The sequence below is a fragment of the Penaeus monodon genome, chromosome 7 (assembly GCF_015228065.2).
Source record: "Penaeus monodon isolate SGIC_2016 chromosome 7, NSTDA_Pmon_1, whole genome shotgun sequence".
NCBI classification, from domain to species: domain Eukaryota; kingdom Metazoa; phylum Arthropoda; class Malacostraca; order Decapoda; family Penaeidae; genus Penaeus; species Penaeus monodon.
In genome coordinates this window covers 12,353,252-12,373,251 of record NC_051392.1, presented here as the reverse complement: position 1 = coordinate 12,373,251, position 20,000 = coordinate 12,353,252, and the positions used below count along the sequence as shown (strand labels likewise).

At 38.4% G+C, this 20,000-nt stretch overlaps 1 protein-coding gene and 1 pseudogene across 1 annotated transcript in view; one reads left to right on the top strand and one right to left on the bottom strand.

Moving 5' to 3' along the window:
- LOC119575095 (endoplasmic reticulum mannosyl-oligosaccharide 1,2-alpha-mannosidase-like) overlaps positions 1-9,277 on the top strand; it is a 33,351-nt gene extending 24,074 nt beyond the window's left edge. Inside the window, 5 exon segments of the mRNA XM_037922494.1 lie at positions 1-59; positions 184-371; positions 531-819; positions 936-1,079; positions 1,285-9,277. The exon segment at positions 1-59 is cut by the window's left edge and continues 130 nt beyond it. Of these exon segments, the coding sequence (XP_037778422.1) occupies positions 1-59; positions 184-371; positions 531-819; positions 936-1,079; positions 1,285-1,503 (899 nt within the window). The 3' untranslated portion in view covers positions 1,504-9,277.
- Positions 9,278-13,997: 4,720 nt separating this feature from the next.
- On the bottom strand, positions 13,998-19,275 carry LOC119575092 (annotated as a pseudogene).
- Between the last annotated feature and the right edge of the window lie 725 nt (positions 19,276-20,000).

Genomic DNA, 20,000 nt, shown 5'->3' with positions numbered 1-20,000 from the left:
CAACAATTCAGCTGGAATTCAGAGACTTGTCTCGTGTTACTGGAAATCCCATTTATGAGGTAATGCTTATTACTAAATTTAGTGCAGTATTTATATTTTGTTGACCTTTGTAGAGGTTCAGAATAAAAGAAAATTCTTTAAAAAAAGGTTATTAATGCAACTAAATACTATATATATTTTCAGGAAAAAGTGAATTTAGTGTCTGATCACATTCATAAGCTACCAAAGACGGAGGGACTCGTTCCCATCTTCATTAATGCTCAGACGGGACAGTGGCGTGCGCACTCAACCATCACCTTGGGGGCCAGAGGAGACACCTATTATGAGTATCTCTTGAAACAGTGGATCCAGACAGGACGTACGAGAGACTTGTACGTAGTAAGGTTACAGTTTGAATTATGATAAAAGAAAGCTTCTATAATCACAAATCTAATTTTCTCTATTAAAATGATATTCACTAAAGGCCCAGGTATATCTGGTAATGACCTTAATTTCTTATATATGCTTCTAATGTACTTCTTCATCTACAGCTTAAGAGATGATTACAATGAGAGTGTGGCCGGCATGGAGCATCTGTTAGCAAGAAGGACAGAACCCAGTAACCTTCTTTTCTTTGGCGAGCTTCATGGTAGTAAAAATTTTGTCAATAAGATGGATGAGCTGACTTGCTATCTCCCAGGCACTCTAGCCCTTGGAGTTCATTATGGAATGCCAAAACATCATATGAAGATAGCAGAGGATCTGATGTATACTTGTACACTTACTTGGCTTCGTCAACCAACGAATCTGGCCCCAGAAATTACTTACTATAATACTCAGGTGAGTATCACTAAAATGAAATATTTCAGGTATTTAGACAAATTTGAAACGCTGGTATAAGTTAGTAGAAAGGATTTAGAATCCATAGATTTTGAGATACTATTTTCCACTTACAGCCCACAAGTACGAATGAAGATTTCTTTGTAAAGAGCAATGACGCACACTACCTCCTCCGTCCAGAAACTGTAGAATCACTGTGGTACATGTATCATCTAACAGGAAACAAAACTTTCCAGGACTGGGGATGGCAAATGTTCCAGGTAAATTTGACTATTTCTAGATAAAAAAAAAGATGTTGATTATTATTCTGTAGTGATAATTATGCTGCAACGTTTGTTGCTAGAGGGACTTAGAAGTGCATGATTTATACTTTTCATTATCAGAGTTATCATCATTGTCCAGAGTTGCACAGTATATCATTAGCATTCACCTGCACATCCTTATATTTTTTTGTTCATTTTACAGGGCATAGAAAATTACTGCAAGGTAGAAAATGGATACACTTCCATTGGCAACGTCAGAAGTACTATAGACACAAAACCAAAAGACAAGATGGAATCTTTCTTCCTAGGGGAGACACTTAAATATCTTTACCTCCTGTTTATGGAGGATCAGAATGCTTTTAGTGTAGACAAGTGGGTCTTCAATTCTGAAGCACATCCACTACCTATTTATACCCACTAGTCTTCTCATCAGTCATCATAGAAAGCATATTTACTTCACTAGATCATATTATTTAATTTTTTCAGTAGGGTAAGCAATCCAGGCTTAGTTGTATGAAGTCAATGGTATTTTGAGAAATAATTTACTATGCAATCAGTTGCGTCACGAAGGTCGGGCTGGGGGATGTTCATTCTCAGGTGCTGCCTCTGCAGAGGCCAGAACTGGGTGAGGAGAAAATGTTTGAAGTTATGAATTAATAGATGTGATGATATACATTTTTATAATAAAATTAAATTTGTTAACTAAATCAATATCTATCCAAGCATTAAGAGAATATTATTTTTTAAACAGTATTTATATTTCATCTTTTCTTTTTTCTCAAGTGCTACAGCAGAAGCAGTTTGATCCCAAAATGATAATATTAGATTTTTTTTGTTCTATAAATTTGGATAATAAGGCAATATAATTATTGCCAAGGGTCCTAATTATTGATTTCTTTGCACCACTAAGTTTCCAAGATTGACAAAGTTCAGAAATGACTCCAGAACTATTCCATGAACTTTCATGATGCTGCAAAAGATATCTAGACTTTGCAAAATGTATTTTCTTGAACAACAGGTGTACAACATTTAAAAATCACCTAGGAGGGCAACAGAAATATGTTCTCCTTGGGATGTGATAGTTATCAGAAGACAGAAAATAAAGCTCCGTATATCAGATGAAATTGAAGACTTTCTGTGCCTCATTGTTCAATGTAGTGATGAAAGTGTCTTCAAAATTTGAGTTAAATATTCCTTCATGTATGTCTAAAAAAAATAACCAGCTATTGCAGTATCTACTGCCAGCTGTGAGTTATTCTTCATCAAGCTGAAACTCATGCTATGCTATTGTCAGGCATCAGTGGGCCAAGAAAGGTTATCAGCTTTAGTCATATTAAATGTAGTAGTGTCACATACAAAATTAGTAGAGTCATACATAGATTTGCTGCAGTGAAAGCTGCAACCAAACCCCTTAAACAAAGGAGCTATCGTATCCATCAGTTGTAACCCAGAAAAGTTTCATAACTGTTATATAACACTTTCCCTCCATTTTCAGTCTCACCCTTCTTCTCTTACATCTTTTCTATCCTCCTCCTTATTTTACATCTGTTTGTTCATTAACAATAAAGCTTTAAATTATACTTGTGTACCTTCTCACAGTATGTGCCGTGAAATGACAACAGATTTATTCTGTTTGATTACTTTCTTTACCTGACCTTTTCATAGCTTTCTCTCTCAAAAAAATATTCATGTTTAGGCACTTCATTACTTATATTGAACCCTCTTATTGTGCCTTGTCTGCCTTCTATTTAATTCTTCTTTTTGTATAGCCTGTTCTTCATATTGTACTCTAACCTATCTGTCATTTTTTTACCAGTACACAAAATGAAGTATCATGCATCATTATACTCTCCTGCTAAACTAGCAGTCACACTAGTCCATCCAGGGATCCCTTTACAGTGCAGGATACTTCCCTGGCTGTGAGGGGAAACCGAGATGAAAATCCCTGCCTAGCAAGGCAATGATAGAGAACTGCTGTGTAGGTCTTTCACCCCAGCTACAGAGGGAATGATGATGCTAAAATGAAAACTAAAGTAATTACTATGAGGCTTATTACTTGGTCAGTTAAACAGTCATTATATTATATCATATTAGGTATAATGACACTTTAGAAATAAGTAATATATATTACAACTAACAATGATGTCTTGTTATAATTTCAAAGATTATCAAATTTTCATTTGATCAACAATTACAAACAACCACCCACTCCGACATGTTGAAAACATGGTAATTTCATTAATCATATATACACCCTGGTGGACAAAGTGAGAGCCAGATAGCAATTATGAAGTACCATCCACAAATGTTAGCAGAAAGTTAAAAATAACAAAAATGGATGAAATCAACAAGTCTTTGCTTTTCACACAGTATAATAGTACAGCTACCATGGCTATCTCATGATCAACAGTTAACTATATCTTTCTCAATTTCAGTCATAGTATTTGCTTCCTCCCAATTTTAGTTTTTATCAATGATTATTTATGTCTCTCATGCATCATTGAATACACTAATAGCAGTATATACTGTTATAAGGTTTATTTTCGTTTTTTCTGTTTTTGTTAAAGTATGGATCATTGGGGTAACTGGCACGGTTGTATGATGTACTATTATTAATAAAATGGATGGAATGATTTGTCAAAGTTAAGCATCTTTGAAATTTTCAGTTGATATGCAATGATGCTCATAGAATTCACAATTGTCTTTAATGTGTGGTTCATTCAGGAGATTACTGTACTATGGGCTTTTCTGAGATGATATTTCTCTATAGGGATCCCTGGACTGACAAGACTAGCGTGACTGTTGTTTAACAGAAAGATTCTTATAATTTAATGGGCCCTAAATTGAAAGCAGTGAACCTGGGAAGGAGGGAATTGGAAGTGCCGTTATTGACCTTGTTCCAAGGCACCAGCAACCATCGTGATGCCATTGAAGGCAGAAGAACTTTGCAAAGATTAGGACTTGAAGCTGCAGTTTTTATGATAATTTAATAATATACATGCCTGGGGTGTGTAAGGATTTGAAGGATGTTTACCTTAGATCATTAGTAAGGCTGTGCTAGAGCATCACTACCTCTCTTTTAATTTTTCATAGTTCCTCAACATTCCTTAAGCACTGGGGACAGCAAGGAGATTCTCCAAACAATTGCTTCATGGTTTAATATACAGCCGAAGATGGTGTGCATGATGTAACACGAGTACTTGTTAAATAGTGCTACAAAAGAGTGATTTGACCTTTATGTACAAAATGCTGTATCATTTTATCTATAAAATAATACAAAAAAGAGATATAATAGAAAATATTGTTTTGTAGTTTTCTTTAAGTGTGCAGTATTTATTACTGTAAGATAATACAAGTAGATGAGACCAGAGTTGTGTAAGATATGAGAAAATGTAAAACAGTAGTATGTATAGTGAAAGGAATTTCAAGGCATTGTAGGAATAATTGAAACACTAAATGTAGTCAAAAAAGTGTTGATAGAAAATGAGTGGTACTTAATGAATGTATTTGTTTGGTACTGAGTAGTGTTAAAATGTTATAACAAACCAATTTTTACATCAGAGAGAGCTTTTTTGGTACTGTTTTTTTTACTTACTTTTTATGATTTTGGTATTTGCAGAGTAAGCTGTGTTATGAACCACTGACAGTACAGAGTTTTAATCAATTGAATTTTAGTAATTTTTCAACTGTAGTCAATTTGAATTTGCTTTTCTCAAGGGGTTTAGAAATGTTTCAGAATAGAGAAATGACATTCATTTCAACAAATTGTCATTTTAATGGTTGTTAACAACTTAAGATAGCAGATTACTGTGATCATTTGAAAGGACACTACACCTTATACAATCTTGATGAATATGTCAAAGAATGATGTAAAAGGGAAATGTAAAAGGCTATGTATATATTTATCACATATGAAAGTTTATCATGTACTTTGAAGTTTTCATTCTTCAGGAAACTGACAATGTATGGTATTTTTTTATGAATCAAACCAAAAGTGAAATTTGTTATATATTTTGAGGTCTATATAAGTCCAGTTAAGATAAAATATATTGTTATATGACTAAAAATAACATCAGACTACATTGGCTTGTGCATATTCTTTTCTGGCAAATTTCATTGGAATTCTATTAAAAAATGTGAGCTTCTTTTTAAACCTAGAGACTGGTATATTACAACGTATCTAAATAAGGGGTATTATCATCTAAAATTAAATTTAACTGCACCAGCATGGGGTGAAATATTGTCTGAACAAAAATTAGTTAACTGCTTGAAAAAAAACTATAATTTTTGAATTTGAACTCAATTTGATGCTGACTCAGTGCGGCCCCATTCAAGCAGTTAAGTCTTTTCGAATAAAGTTTTAATCAAAGAAAGTTATATGTTCATAGTCAGTTTGACAGTAAGGAAATGTTTTTGTTGAACTTGACTAGAATATTAGTTACATTATTTGTACCATTCTAGATAAGTTTATCATTTTATATATGTTGATACTGGTATTGATATTCTTTGTGATGTAAGCCTTACAATATATGGTACAATAAATATTTTTAGCCTTGCAGCTTTTAAAGATATTGTCATGGAAGAAAAAAAAATGCCTAGATCATATTTTATTGTAAGACATGTTGACAGTTCTATTTATAAATTTTGTTATTACTATTGTTATTGCCATTAGCATTATTGCTTGTATTTGTTGTTGTTATTATTATTATTATTATTATTATTATTATTATTATTTATGTATATTTATTTTTTTATTAATAATTTTTCTTTAATTGAACTTCGGAGATTTAGTCAAGATATAAGTGGCACACACAACAAATGGGGCATTAAGAAGTTTTTTATTCTGTAATTAATTTTTATATACATGCAAATATGACTGCACATTTTAGGAAGGTATTTGGTCTGAAATTGTTTATGGTAAAACAGATGACATAAGTAAAGTAAGGTTTCTTATGTACATTTTTTTTACACATTCTCCCTCCTCCCTTTGCTCTTTCCTCCTCGTTTTTTCTCTTCCTTCTTCTCCTCTTTCCCCTTTCCAGTTTCCAATTTGTTTTCCACTCCCTCCTCTCTCCATCTAATCACCTTGAAAAAACTATTTGATTATCAGTGTAACTTACTTAGCCAATGGATATTGATAAAATTATAATTATAAATTCATGTTTGATTATATGATAAATGTTATTATTTTTAAATCAGAGTAGTCTATGTAGCAGTGTGAATGCATTGCTAATTATTAGCAATATGGTGCCAATAGAAAGATGATCTTGTGCTTGATAAACCATAGAGCAAATGGAGTGCAGTATCGTTACATACATGTCATAAATTAAAGAAATTATATTGCCATTTGTTTTCATTCTGCGGATTGTAGGTTATGTATAGAAGAAAATGAATTACAAACCATATATCCCTCCATTAAAACATGTCAAGTGCAAGTTACAAAGTGGTTTACTTTGTTTCATAGAGTTACTGATCTATTATCCTATTTTTCTGGCCATGCTCAGGAATGGGAATGATGTTTTGTCTATGAAAGTTTAGTATATACTATAGAGAGGTTTATAGGTGTGTGAAAGAGACAGTGAATGTTTGTGATTACTCTGAAGTGCTCATAACACTTATATTAGTGACCAATACAACAATGGAATTTCACACATCACATCTTTGCTTAGACTTTCAGCGTAGTCTAGAGACTAAACTGGCAAAATTTTCCATGTATTGGCTTGACAGTCTCGTGTGTGAATTGTTTCCATATTTTCCTGTATTTTCTTGCGTTTCTTACCTAATCAGGTAGTTTTGCTTGACTATACCATGCAAAGCATATTCATATGTGCTTCATAAGGTATAGGTAGTCTATTGTTAGTAGCTTATGCATTTGTTTCACAATGAAAATAACTGAAATTTAACTTAACCAACATTACATATGGGTTTGTTTTATTCAAGGATTATTTAGAACTTAATCTGACCTAACATTCAGATGTGATAGTATTGTGGATTGCATTTTTTAGATTCTTGTCAGTTTTCAAAGCAAGTGGTATTAGTTAATTGTATCTTTTTCTGTCAGATGTATACACTATATATATATATATGTATATACATATATTTCCTGAATTGATTTGTAGGTCTTGTAGAAAGTTAGTTTTAACTTTTATCCCCCCCCCCTTATTTACAAGCATTACTATTTTGAATGGATCTTTAGTTTTCACAAAAATAGAAAAGTAACCTAAAAGTTGTCCCATCCATTTACCTATGGTTAAATGGTTAAGAAATTCATTTATTATGATATATCTGTTGTGTGACTATATCTCCATCAACATCAGTGTATTTGTATATATTTATGTGTGTATGGAGAAGCTGGAAAAGTGAGAGCTTGTAAGAGAACGTGAGTGTGAATAAGAAAATGTGAGTTGAGTCAGAGGGTTGGCTTGGCATATATCGGCAGAATTCGGTGTTGCTAGCTGAGCATGCGAATGCTGAAAGATCTCTTGAACAGCAGACAAGAAGCATATTTGTCAAGCTAACTATCTACAAAGTAGAGATTTTCTAATATGAATTTCGTGAAGAATGTTGGTGATGTCATATAAAAAAATGTGAAAGAATACAGGCTGCAAGGCCTTTCAAGTAGTACCAGCATAACTGAGGCGAAGGTTGAATGGTTGTTAAATAGATGAATAGATACTCATATTTATAGCTTGTGTGTGTGCATACATGTGTACAGGCTCTTGTATTATGAAACAGCTTATGTGGTTGCTTATGTGTGCATGTGTGAGTGTGTCTTAGTATGTCTGTATGTACATACAATTTTTGTGTATGTATGTGTTAATATAGAGATAGAATAGATGGTTAGATTAAATAGATAATAGGTAGATAGATAAGTAGATAGATAGATAGATAGGCAGACTGACTATTGGGAATTCAGTACATAAGGCTTAAACTTTCTGAGGTATGCAGAGTTCTTGCATTATTTTTACTGGATTTAGTGCATTTTCAAATAACCACTGTGATTAAAAAAAAAAAAAGAACAAAAAAAATAGATTGTGTGTTTTCAAAAAGTTCATATTATGAATAGAAAATGAAGATTCACTGATTTTGTTTCTAATTTCTCAGTAACAAAGTGTTCATTGGTGAGGGTTAAGAGTAACTAGTAGTCTGTTCAGACAAGATATAAACATGGTTGATATATCCTGTGTCCTGTTATATACTGAGCAGATTTATATTTCAAATTGTGATGCACGGTTTTCAGTGGAGGTTCTTCTTTTTGGTAATATCTCTGTTGTGAATTTTAATCATGTGCATGTTCAGTTTTATTAAGTGGTTATTTTTTAGTTTCTCCATTACTGCTGTAGATGTTTCTGTAATGCACCACTGGTGATCTTTTTGCTCTGTCCTTTAAGTATTTGAAAATTCTGGTATAGATTGCTCTAAGGAAAGTATTTTGCTAGCTCAACAGTGTTTCTGGTAGTTGCATTTCTACTGTATTAAATTATATGAATCTTGATTATGAAAGTGCACAATTGTGATAATGTCAGCAGTGACCAATACTTCACTGCTGTTGGATTATGTTGGAAGTAAATTAGTTTAAGACTAAGCCTAGTCTTGAAGTTTAGTATGTGTGTTTTGTACCGTCAAAACTTTCTGTTAAGAATGTAATAAGCACAATGTGTTATAATTTTGCATAGCCATTGTCATAGTTCAGTGGGTGTTTTTAACTGGAGACTTTGAACTTTATATTTAGTAAGGGTTTGTGAAGTGTTTTGATGTTGTAAAGATATTTTCAGAATCATACAAGATATTATCAGATTATGCTTTTTGTTAGAAGAGAAATACTACTGTGAGCAATGTGTGCCTGATGCAGAAGTACCAAACAAAATACAGATATGAAAGACTGCATCTGTATTTTGTATTTTGCCGTAAATGAAATAATAAAGTAATTTATGGCTCCTAATGTTGCCTGACTCATGCATACTAGACATGAGGAAGAAATCTTTCATTTCCACTCATCATGATTCAATATTTTATCATCTATAATTTTGAACCAGAGATGGACTTTGTGATTGTAAATATTACACTGAATAAAGTATGTAGTGTATGCTTAGTACTTTTATTTTGATTGTTGATAGAGTGGTAAAAGCAAGTATTGTTACGAGTGTATGATATTTTGAATATATTTTATGATTCAATAAAAATGAATAATAATATCCTATGGTTTTACAACCCATATAGAAATGCATCAAAAGTAGGAATGTGTGATCAAAGACTTGCAAAAAAAAAAATCATGTGGAAAGAAAATACTTCTTACGTCTTTTCCTTCTCTTCTCCAATTCCTTCTTCTGTCCCCATCCTAAGATGCGAGAGCCGTGTGGCTGGCTTTTAGTCCATTCTAGAACAAGTTTCTGGTGACATTGCCTCAAAGAAATCAACAACCTACAAATGGATAAGTTGATTCAGAAGTGGAAGAAACAAAAGTGAAAATGAGCCCCACAGTGGCAGGCCATCAGTGTCAGTTTGTGACATGACTGAAAAGGATAAACAAATAACCACAGAATCAGTATCAGACACACTCAACATCTCTGTAGGTTCTGCACACACAATTCTGGTGGAGAGTTGGGGACTAAGCATGCTTTCTGCTCGGGTCCTTAGGCTGCTGCACCCTGATCAGCAGCAAACAAGGGTAGATCTGTCAGTGGAAATTTTGACCAAGTGGGATAAGGACTCTGAAGCTTTTCTGCACAGAATTGTGACATGGCTCTACCAGTATGATGTTGAGGACAAAATTTAATCAGAGCAGTGGCTGCCCAGTGGTGGAAATGGACCAGTCAAAGCAAAATCTGATCGTTCAAGAGGAAAGGCCATGGCCACTGTCTTCTGGAATGAAGAAGTGATTTTACTGGTTGACTTCCTCGAGAGCAAGAAAATAATTACATCTGCTTATTATGAATGTGTTTTGAGAAAACTGCTCCAAAGATCTCAGAAAATTGCCCTGGAAAGCTGCATCAATGCATTCTCTTCTACCAGGACAATGGACCCACTCATGGCGCTCGGCAGACAAGAACTGTGCTATGTGAATTTCGATGGGAAGTCTTTCAACATCCACCTCACAGCCCCGATTTAGTCCCCTGCGACTTTTTTTGGTTTCCAAACTTTAAAAATCTTTGAACTGCATTGAAATCAAAATCCTTCCATATGATTTTTAGTTTAGTAGCTCCATCCCCTCTACCTCCACAACTTTCTTCATCAACCACCCCACCCTCCCCTACTACTTTACAGCCTTACTGTCCACCTTTCCGTAATACTACCTCTCTCAACACTACTCCCTCTTCCACACGGCCCCATCCTTCTACCACCCCCATCTCTATACAAATATCTTAAATACTCTATTTAGCCCAGCCAAATGGGACCAATTTTTCATGATCCCCCCACAGCTTCCTCCGACAACATTCTCTTCCAGCAATGTCTCCCAAAATCAAGTAGGCAAAGTCTCTTTCCGAAGCTGACCCGATCGTTCCTGTCTTGCCACCCCATTCCCGTAGAACCTCATCCAACTTGTACCAGAACTGTCCATCCATCTCCCCCCCCAAAAAAACTGCCCTATCTATAACAAAAATTGGTCAGATTGTGGAGAAGAATTACTCGCCTGCCTCACTGACTCTGATATGATATCAGTTCAGTACTCCTCCATTCCTCCCAGAGGCCATCGTAAGAACCCATTCAACGTAGAAATGACCTTCCCTTTAATGTTTACATTGGTGAAGAAACCTTCCCTGTCCGACCAAAGAAACCTCCTCCCCGTCAGTGTCAAAATTGTTGGCGTTTAGCACATCCTGCCAAACACTGCCGTTTCACAGCCCAATACCTTCCATGTGCCCAACCTGGTCATAGCCGATCAAACTGCTCTGCACACTCACGCACATGTGTGGTGGCCCCCATACTGTATTTTATAGGGGCTGCCCCACCTACAAGTCTGAGTCTGAGGTAACAATTCTCCGATTCAGACTTGGTCTCACTCTGCATGAAGCCAGACAGGAAGCACATCGACGAGGTTTTTCTCTCACTCCCTACTCCAGTAATGTCACTCGCTCTGCCCCTCCCCCTATCTGTCCTAAACCAGACACTCCAATATCTACTGCGGCCCCAACTCCTCCCCTCTCCCTTACTGCACTACCAGCAACAAACAGATTAAATGTTCCACCTCTTCTCCTACCACACATACCTCCACCTGCCTTTGCCTCTACTCCTGAGACACTAGTCTCCTTTTCCCCCTCCTCATAAGAAAACCTTCGTCTCTCAAAACTCCCTAACTCCACTAAAAAACTCTTGAAGATATTCAAAAGTATCTGCTCGAGTCCCAAACTGACATCGAAACTTCTCATCCACCCTCCAATTTCACAACTCCCACTCTCTCCACTCTCAAAGTGACTGCCGATATCCATCCTCCTACTCATATTCTCCCTACATCCCTTCCTCCTACTCCCTCCTACACATCCCCCCAGTTCCAGCTCCACTTACTTAACCCTCCCTTCCTCCCCACTATCCCCTCCACTCCATCCTGGATACATATGTAAATCCCTTATGTCACAACAATGCCCTCCCCAGATCCTCCTACTCCTGGTACTACACCACCTCCTCCCTCTCATTCATTATCTCACCCCCTAGTTCCTTCCCCTTCAAATTCTCCAACATGCACTGTAACCGTTATAACTCGTAGATCAACCAAGCAACAGCTCTCCTACATTAGAATATTCGCTGTTTCCGTTGTCACAGACTTGACCCTCATCATATCCTTTCTCCTTAAGGTTCTGTACACTGAGTCAGGCATTCCATCTCTCTCTTGATGCCGTAACCTTTTTCTCTGATGCTGTGTTCGATTTCACCAACTTTCCCTCACCAAACAAACTATCCCACGCTCCCTACTTCCTACTTTTGCTTCGTCTCCATGTTTATTCCTTTTTCCATTTGCATGGATACCTTCCTCTCCCATTCCCTCTTTCCCCATCTCATACCTCTTCCGTTTTCTGTACATTCCTTCCACCATGGCTTATACCTTACCCCCGTATTTGCTCCTCTGTTTTCCCTGACCCACCTAGATCAGATATCCCCCTTTCTGTCCTTTTCACCAATTTCCTTGACCATGTCTTCATTTTTTCCTCCAGTATTCATGTTTACGGTGCTGGTTTCGCAGTAACCTTCCCAACTCGCACTTTCAAATACCCCCTCCATCTTGAATCTATTGTCCTTACTAGAGAACAGTACACTCCTTTTTGCCTTAAAACACATATACTCACTCCCTTCTTCCTGTTTCACTATTTTTGCTGACTCCCATAACTTATTATCTCTCATAAAGTCTATGCACGACCTATCCCCAGAACTGGTTGTTCTACCTGTCCACACGCCATAAATCTATCAGATTTTACTGGGTGTCCAGCCATGTTGGAATCCCCTCTAATGAACAGGCAGATACCTAGCACGCTCTGACACTATATCCACACCACGACCACGTTTCTCACGTATTCTAGCCACGGATTATTACTGCCACTTTAAGATCTTCCTCTATACCAGAGGGCAATCTTTCTGGTCAAATCTTCGCACCATTAAATTACATACTGTGAAACTGTCAGTCTCCTGGGCAACTCAATTTCATTAGAACAGATGTTGGGAGACGGCTCTCATCTGCTTACGTATTGGCCACACCCATCTAACACACTCCTATCTAATGTCACGTTCTGATCCGCCCCTATGTTCCCTATGTATTGTTCCTCTTTCAGTTTCACACATTTTGTTGTCCTATCCACACTTTGCTGCAGCCTGTACCTCTGTTTTCCCCCACCTATCCTTCTTTCACCGGCCTCCCAACCTATCAGACATCATTACGGAATCCTAAACCATTTCCTCCCCGCAGTACTACCTCACTCAAAACCACTCTCGTTTCCTCCTGTCCTCTTTCCTTATCTATTTTCACCTCTAGAACTCCTGTAAGTACTCTTTTTAGCCCAGCGAAATGGGATCGATTATATTTGTGATTACCCCTACAACCTCTTACTCTGACAATACCCTCCTGTGCCAACAATGTCTCCAAAACAAGTAGGCAATGTTTCCTTCCGCAGCCGTCTCGATCGTTCACGCCATGTCAGTTACATTCGAATCCCAATGTCGTGCATTGTCTACCCTGACTTACCTCACTGGCAAACCTATTCCTGCCCAGCCTCACTCCTCCCATAATACTTATACCGGAACTGTTCCCATATCCCCGGCTGATTACCTTGTTTACGACAAAGATTGGTCAGACTGGGAAAACGATCTGCTTTCCTGACTATGATGTAACAGTACACTGCTACATCATTCCCCAACCGGCCAAAAGTCCTACACCAATATTGCCAAGATTAGCTGAGGCTGCCCTACCTGCAAGTTTATTATCATTATATTATTACTTCTCCGGCATCCATTTTTACCCTTCTCCCTCAATGATTGTTTCATAATAACTTCTACACACGGTTTGTTTTCACAGACCTGTATCTTCCATTTGATCTACTCCCTCATTACCCTGATGCTAATCCATGCCTTGCTCATTTACTCACCCTCTTTATCCTTTTCAATACCATACTATCCAAAAATACTGTACGACTTTTGACATGCATTATCTTGTATTTTCGCTGTCATTTTTTCCTGTGCAACCCTCTCTCTCGCTCTCTGTCTCTGTCTGTCTGTCTGTCTGTCTCTCTCTTTATCCCTCCCCCTCCCCCCCCTCTCTCTCTCATTCTCATCAACTCATTAACACCCCTCTTTACCCTTTTCGCTACTATACTTCCCTATAGTGATGTAAGACCTGTGATGCCTAGCACATTTATTTGCTTTTTAACCATTAATCATTGCAGTTTTAATTTGCCAGTGATGTGTCTTCCAATGAAAAAAAAAAACAAAAAAAAACAATTAAGTCTTTATTTCACTGAACTATTACAAAATAGCAAATATTGAGAATCTTTATTCAGTCGTATTTGTTGTCAATGTTCATCATTAATTTCCTTGCCATTATTTAAGCTCAGTGATTTCAGAATCAGAGTTATCAGGTACTTGATCACACTGCGGACCATCCTCGATTTGTGCACTCGTTAAGCATTCCGTATTAGTACTGCTAACAGATGACAGCTCATCTGGTTTCAAAGTTGTCGGTGTCTCATGCTGCCTCTTTGGTGCTGTGCAGGAAGATAAATTGTGTTTTAAGGAACAATATACTGTTATGCAATAGATACACGTATTTTAACTCTTATATATTTTTGTTATATGCACCCACATAGAACCACATAAATATGCTCATACATGAAGTTTCCAATATCAGTACATTTACAATGAGAGTGCTGCACCACGTGACTCACCCGGAGGCCTTAAAAGAAGTTTCTCAAGGCCTAGGATTGGCGCTTCCGAGACCAGCGTGAGGGCAACGGATACTAAGATCACGATGAAAAGTACACCGCATGTCTCTTGTATCTGTGAACCGATGGATAATCTGACTCGGTTTTATGAAGATTTGTGTGAAATTTGACAACATGACCGTCAGTTGACTAAAATATGTTTGTGGATAACGTTATCACATGGTATCAACAATTTGCTGCTTGTAACATGTAAACAAAGAAGGATATGGTTAAACTGAAATACATGCAAATAGCATATACGAGTTGCCCAATGCATTTGAACAATACCTTAGCAAGATTTGTGTAGTAGTGCGGCCGCATTGAAGAATACTGGAGAGCAAACTGTATCGGCAGAGATGTGAGGTAGATACAGTAAGTGAGACGACTTAAGGGCTGCCAACATGGGTGGGAAAGGAACCAGTCTACTGGACCTGTAATGGAGAGGGGGAGCGGGAGAAAGAGAGAGTTCAACTAATTTTGCAGTGATGTCGTATTGTTACAAACCCCACCATCGTCATTTACTTTGACCATTATGTAAAAACACCTCTATATTTAGGATAACTCACCTCCATAACCCCAGTGGCAAGCGACAATCACCCATGCCACCGCTGCCGCCCAGGCCGCCCTATGCAGGCCGCCATACAACACCGCCTCCGCCAGCGTCATCTGCGGGGTGTCGGGCGATGGGTCGTTGTACCGCGCTATGCCGAACACCACAGCCAAGGCCACGCCTATCGCCACCGCCCATCCCGCCCACGCTTGACTCTGCCGCCAATTGCAGGGTGCCGATTTATTTTGGTTGTTAAGACTGTTGTCGGCTTTTGATAATAAAGATACTGTATATGATAAGGATTCAGATGTGGTTATTACTGTCGCAAGATCACTGTAATACGTTCTATAAACTATGGCACAAACAGTGTTGTTGGATTGGATTTATATTTGACGTAACGATAAAATAAAACATGCTGAGGTATGGTTTGATTACAGTACACCATTTTGAATGAACTACTGTCCTTATTCGACTTCAATTTGCACCATAATTTGCGAAACGGCATACAGTGACTTCCTAAATGTGCACATAAACAAACTCACACTCATTCACTCACACGCTCTCTCTCTCTCTCTCTCTCTCTCTCTCTCTCTCTCTCTCTCTCTCTCTCTCTCTCTCTCTCTCTCTCTCTCTCTCTCTCTCTCTCTCTCTCTCGCTCTCGTTCTCTCTCTGTTATTTCCTTACAGCCGTAAGCCTTCTGTATTCGGGAGAATTCTTTGCTGTAGAAGATGTGCTGTCAGAGCCCACCGGTTGCTAGCTCGCACATGCGTAGATCACCTGTAGTTGTACTGTAAACTTGCTTCGGTGCTGCAGAAAAAATGTATCATCCATCCATATATAGTATAGTGTGTGTGTGTGTGTATATATATATATAATATATGATATATATATATATAAAAATTATATATATAATATATATATTATATATTATATATATATATATATACAATGTATATGTGTGTGTGTGGTGTGTGTGTGTGTGTGTGTGTGTGTGTGTGTGTGTGTGTGTGTGTGTGTGGTGTGGTGTGTGTGTGTGTGTGTGTGTGGTGTGTGTGTGTGTGTGTGTGTGTGTGTGTGTGTGTGTGTGTGTGTGTGTGTGTGTGTGTGTGTGTGTGTGTGTGTGTGTGTATGTATGTATGTATATAAATATGTCTGTATTCATGCATGCATGAATACATGTATCACAAAAAAAAACTTTAAGTATATCAATATCACGAACTTTAAAAAGGCAAGCATGATTCTATAGGTTCTGTTTGATATTATCCATTACTTACTCTAACGAAAGCATGCTGGCGGGCCACAGGTCGTACGCGCCGATTATCGCAGCCGGAACGACGAGGGAGGCGGCGGTCCAGAAGGCCAACCAGAGGCGTCCTGCGGGAGGCGGATTTGTGAGGGGGCTCAGGGATGGGTGACAGGCGCAGACTGACAGACAGACTGACAGACACACACACACACACACACACACACACACACACACACACACACACACACACACACACACACACACACACACACACGTTTATTTTTCTTTTATTTTGTTTCAGTAATATGATGGAAGTACAGTAGTCGTCTGTGTATACAAGAACATTTAAGCTAGTAGCGTTTTTTTTTTAGATTTTGCAGACCTAAACACACGAATTACAACGTTGTCCTTCCCCTTTAACCCTTTCGATATAGTAATACCCTAATGATCGGAAGCTGTCAGTGTCCCCAATGACAGACCAGCCATGGGTAACTTACCACCTTAAGCAGGAATATTGGCTTGGTGTTATCACCGGTCCGGGAAAATTTCTCAATTGCGTATCGAAAGCAAGCGCGCCATGTTTACAAGGAGAATGATTATATATTCGTCTGTCCTGTCGTTCGCGGTTCATAATGACCGGTCTTTGTATGTTGTTTCTCTAAAATGTAAAGAAAACGTCAAGTTATTCGTAATGAGATCGTTAGCGTAAGGAGAGCTCTAATTAACCCAAATGTTTTCTGGTTTGTCTTGGATGTGGTGGAGAAAAATCCTCGACATTGTTTTAACTGCTTTTGATATTTTAGATAGCGGTCACTTTAATGCGGGTGTCACGTGATACTCATTTCTAAACCTTGGAAAGGATCAAATCAACAGGACTTGGAATAATTCTCTCTGAGCTCAAAAAAGTACTAAATCGAACACACGTCTAATTTGATTTGGCAGTCATTCTGTCTCTGTCTGTCATTCTGTCTCCGTCTGTCTGTCTGTCTCTGTCTCTGCCTCTGTCTGTCTGTCTCTCTCTCTCTCTCTCTCTCTCTCTCTCTCTCTCTCTCTCTCTCTCTCTCTCTCTTGGCATACCTTGCTTTTTCCGATAATAGAGCGGGAGCAGGACTAGCGGCACCAGTATGTACAGTTGTGTGTCGACGCCTGTATACCAACATTGCGGCAGGCACTGGGAATTAACGCACTCCGTAAATATATAAGAATATGTGTAAGGCGAAAATAATATGAGACATAAAACCAGTAATACGTAAACACATGCAAAACACAGAGTCCAATTTGCACACATTGATCCCAAAACATTCACTCGAGAGAAAACATAAGTACGTACGTCTATAAAAGTATTTCAGTGTTTGAACCCAATCATCATAAACACATATGAAGCGTTGAGAATGGGAGAGGCGAACTCATCGTCTTAACAAAAATGCGATTCTTGCACCCTCATTTTCTATGAAATCTAAATGATTTTATGGCAAGGAATGTAACAGTTAGTTCGCCTATTAATGGCTGATAATTAAAGTTCTAAATATGGTGTAAAACTCGTGGTCAGGGCGAAGCGCAAACTTTAAACCCAATTACCTCAAAACTTGAGTTCGCCCTTTCTTTCTAGATGCCTCATATATTATATGATGTGGAAGAAAACACCCATTGTCCAAGAGTCCAAGACAAGAAATATAACAAATATACCAATCAACAAATATACCAATCAATATGCACACAAAAAATACCGAACAATCAGAACAAATAAAAAATAAGCACGTTATTGAATCAATGATCGGACACGGGAAGTTGCACAGAAATTTTCATGCAGGACCCACGGTTGCTCCCTCGTTCGTCTTCCCCATGTCAGCGAGGTGCGGGAACAACAGGTTACTGGTGAAGGTGACGTCCATCCACCAGGAGTGACGACAGCCTTTGAGGTAGAAACTACGGTAGAGGCCAGCGAGAGGACCTGTCACCAAGAGGCCGGACACCGTAGCCAGGAACGCGTCAGTCATGGCGATGGGGGGCAGGAGCCTGGGGAGGAGGGAGGACGGGAGGTTTGCTGCGGGTCTCCTGGTCGCTCTTTCGCTCTCTCTCTCTCTCTCTCTCTCTCTCTCTCTCTCTCTCTCTCTCTCTCTCTCTCTCTCTCTCTCTCTCTCTCTCTCTCTCTCTCTCTCTCTCATTCCATACTAGTAAAAAACTTATTTTATCATATCCATACCAACTCCATCTCCTCCTTTCTATCCTTCCTCTTCATGCTCTCACCTGGTAATTCTGTGCAGGTAGTAAAGAGCCGCGCTGAATTCCCCCGCCTGGGACATCTGTTTCAGCACACTGAGGCATACTAGTGTCCCGCTCATGAGGAAGAAGGTGTCGACACTCAGGTCTCCGTTAGCGATCATCTGGAAAGCAGCGGGTTTCGCCAGCTGTTTAGGGGGGGAAAGGGGAAAATGCGGTGAGATTTTAATAGCTATTCGGGGGAAAATAGGGGAAAATGCGTTGAGATGTTGATGATTTTCAGGGGAAAAGGGGGGAAATGCGGTGATATTTTGATGATTTTCGGGGCTTGGGAGAAAATATGAACCTGCAATGAGAGTTGATTCGATGAGTAAGAAAATTGGGTTAGTGTTTTCACTAGAAAACACTTAAATGCGGTGAGATTTTGATACTTGATCGGGAAAAATTGGGAAATGAAATGATAATCTGATAGCTGTTCAGGGGAAATAGGGAATAATGTAGTGAAAATACGAAGAAAGATGATATGATGAATAAGAAAGTTGGCGATTTCGTATTTGTTCTGATTATTGGAACTTGTCACGTATGAAGGAGAGTGAACTGAATATCAAATGTGTCTAGATTTCCCCCTAAAAAAAACTTTGAAATGTTACTTCATAATCGCCATGAGTTGGATTTGCATTACAATCACCCAAGAGAGATCTTACCTCAGGTAATTCGTAGGGATTGGACGCCAGATAAACAGAATAAGCATACTGGTGACCCAACACGACCCAGCATATGGACAGAAACCTAGTAAAGTAAATATTACAATAATTCAAACGGATTATCACACAAAACAAATTATTCACGATAGTCTCGAAAATAATATGCACCAGTAGTCACACTGAAGTACCTAAACCTCTAACCTGATCCCATGTAGACAGGAGATGACGCCAGGGTTCCTCGACATGTCCAGGTGGAAGAGCTTCTGCAGGTTGTGGCTGACCGAGAACACCAGCAGGTACTTGGCAGGACCTGGAGACAGAAAAGGCTTCAGCATCGCTCACTGGGTTGACGTCATCACGGCGAACATAGCGTAAACATGAAGCGAATATAACGACATGAAGCGAATATAAAGACATGAAGCGATCAGGACGACATGGAACGACTATAAACGACATGAAACGAATATAACGAAGTAAATACAAACTTGTGAAAAGGCAAGCAACGCGGAAGAAATGAGTGGACAGCCCAAACACTGACCTTCCCGAAGTCTCTGCTGTTGAAAGCATTGGCTCCACACATCCAGGAACGTCGCCACGACCAACAGGGCCGCCAAGACTGAGAAAAATACTCTGTAAAAAAGTAAAAACGAATGAATTCTTGAACATCAAAACACGTGCTCATTTTCGGTGAGTCTGAGAACGTCAAATGATGCAGGAAAAAGGAAGAGAAGTAATACTTGCTGAAGAAACTAATTTCTTTGATTACCGAAATAGGTGCATAATGAGGAACCATTATCC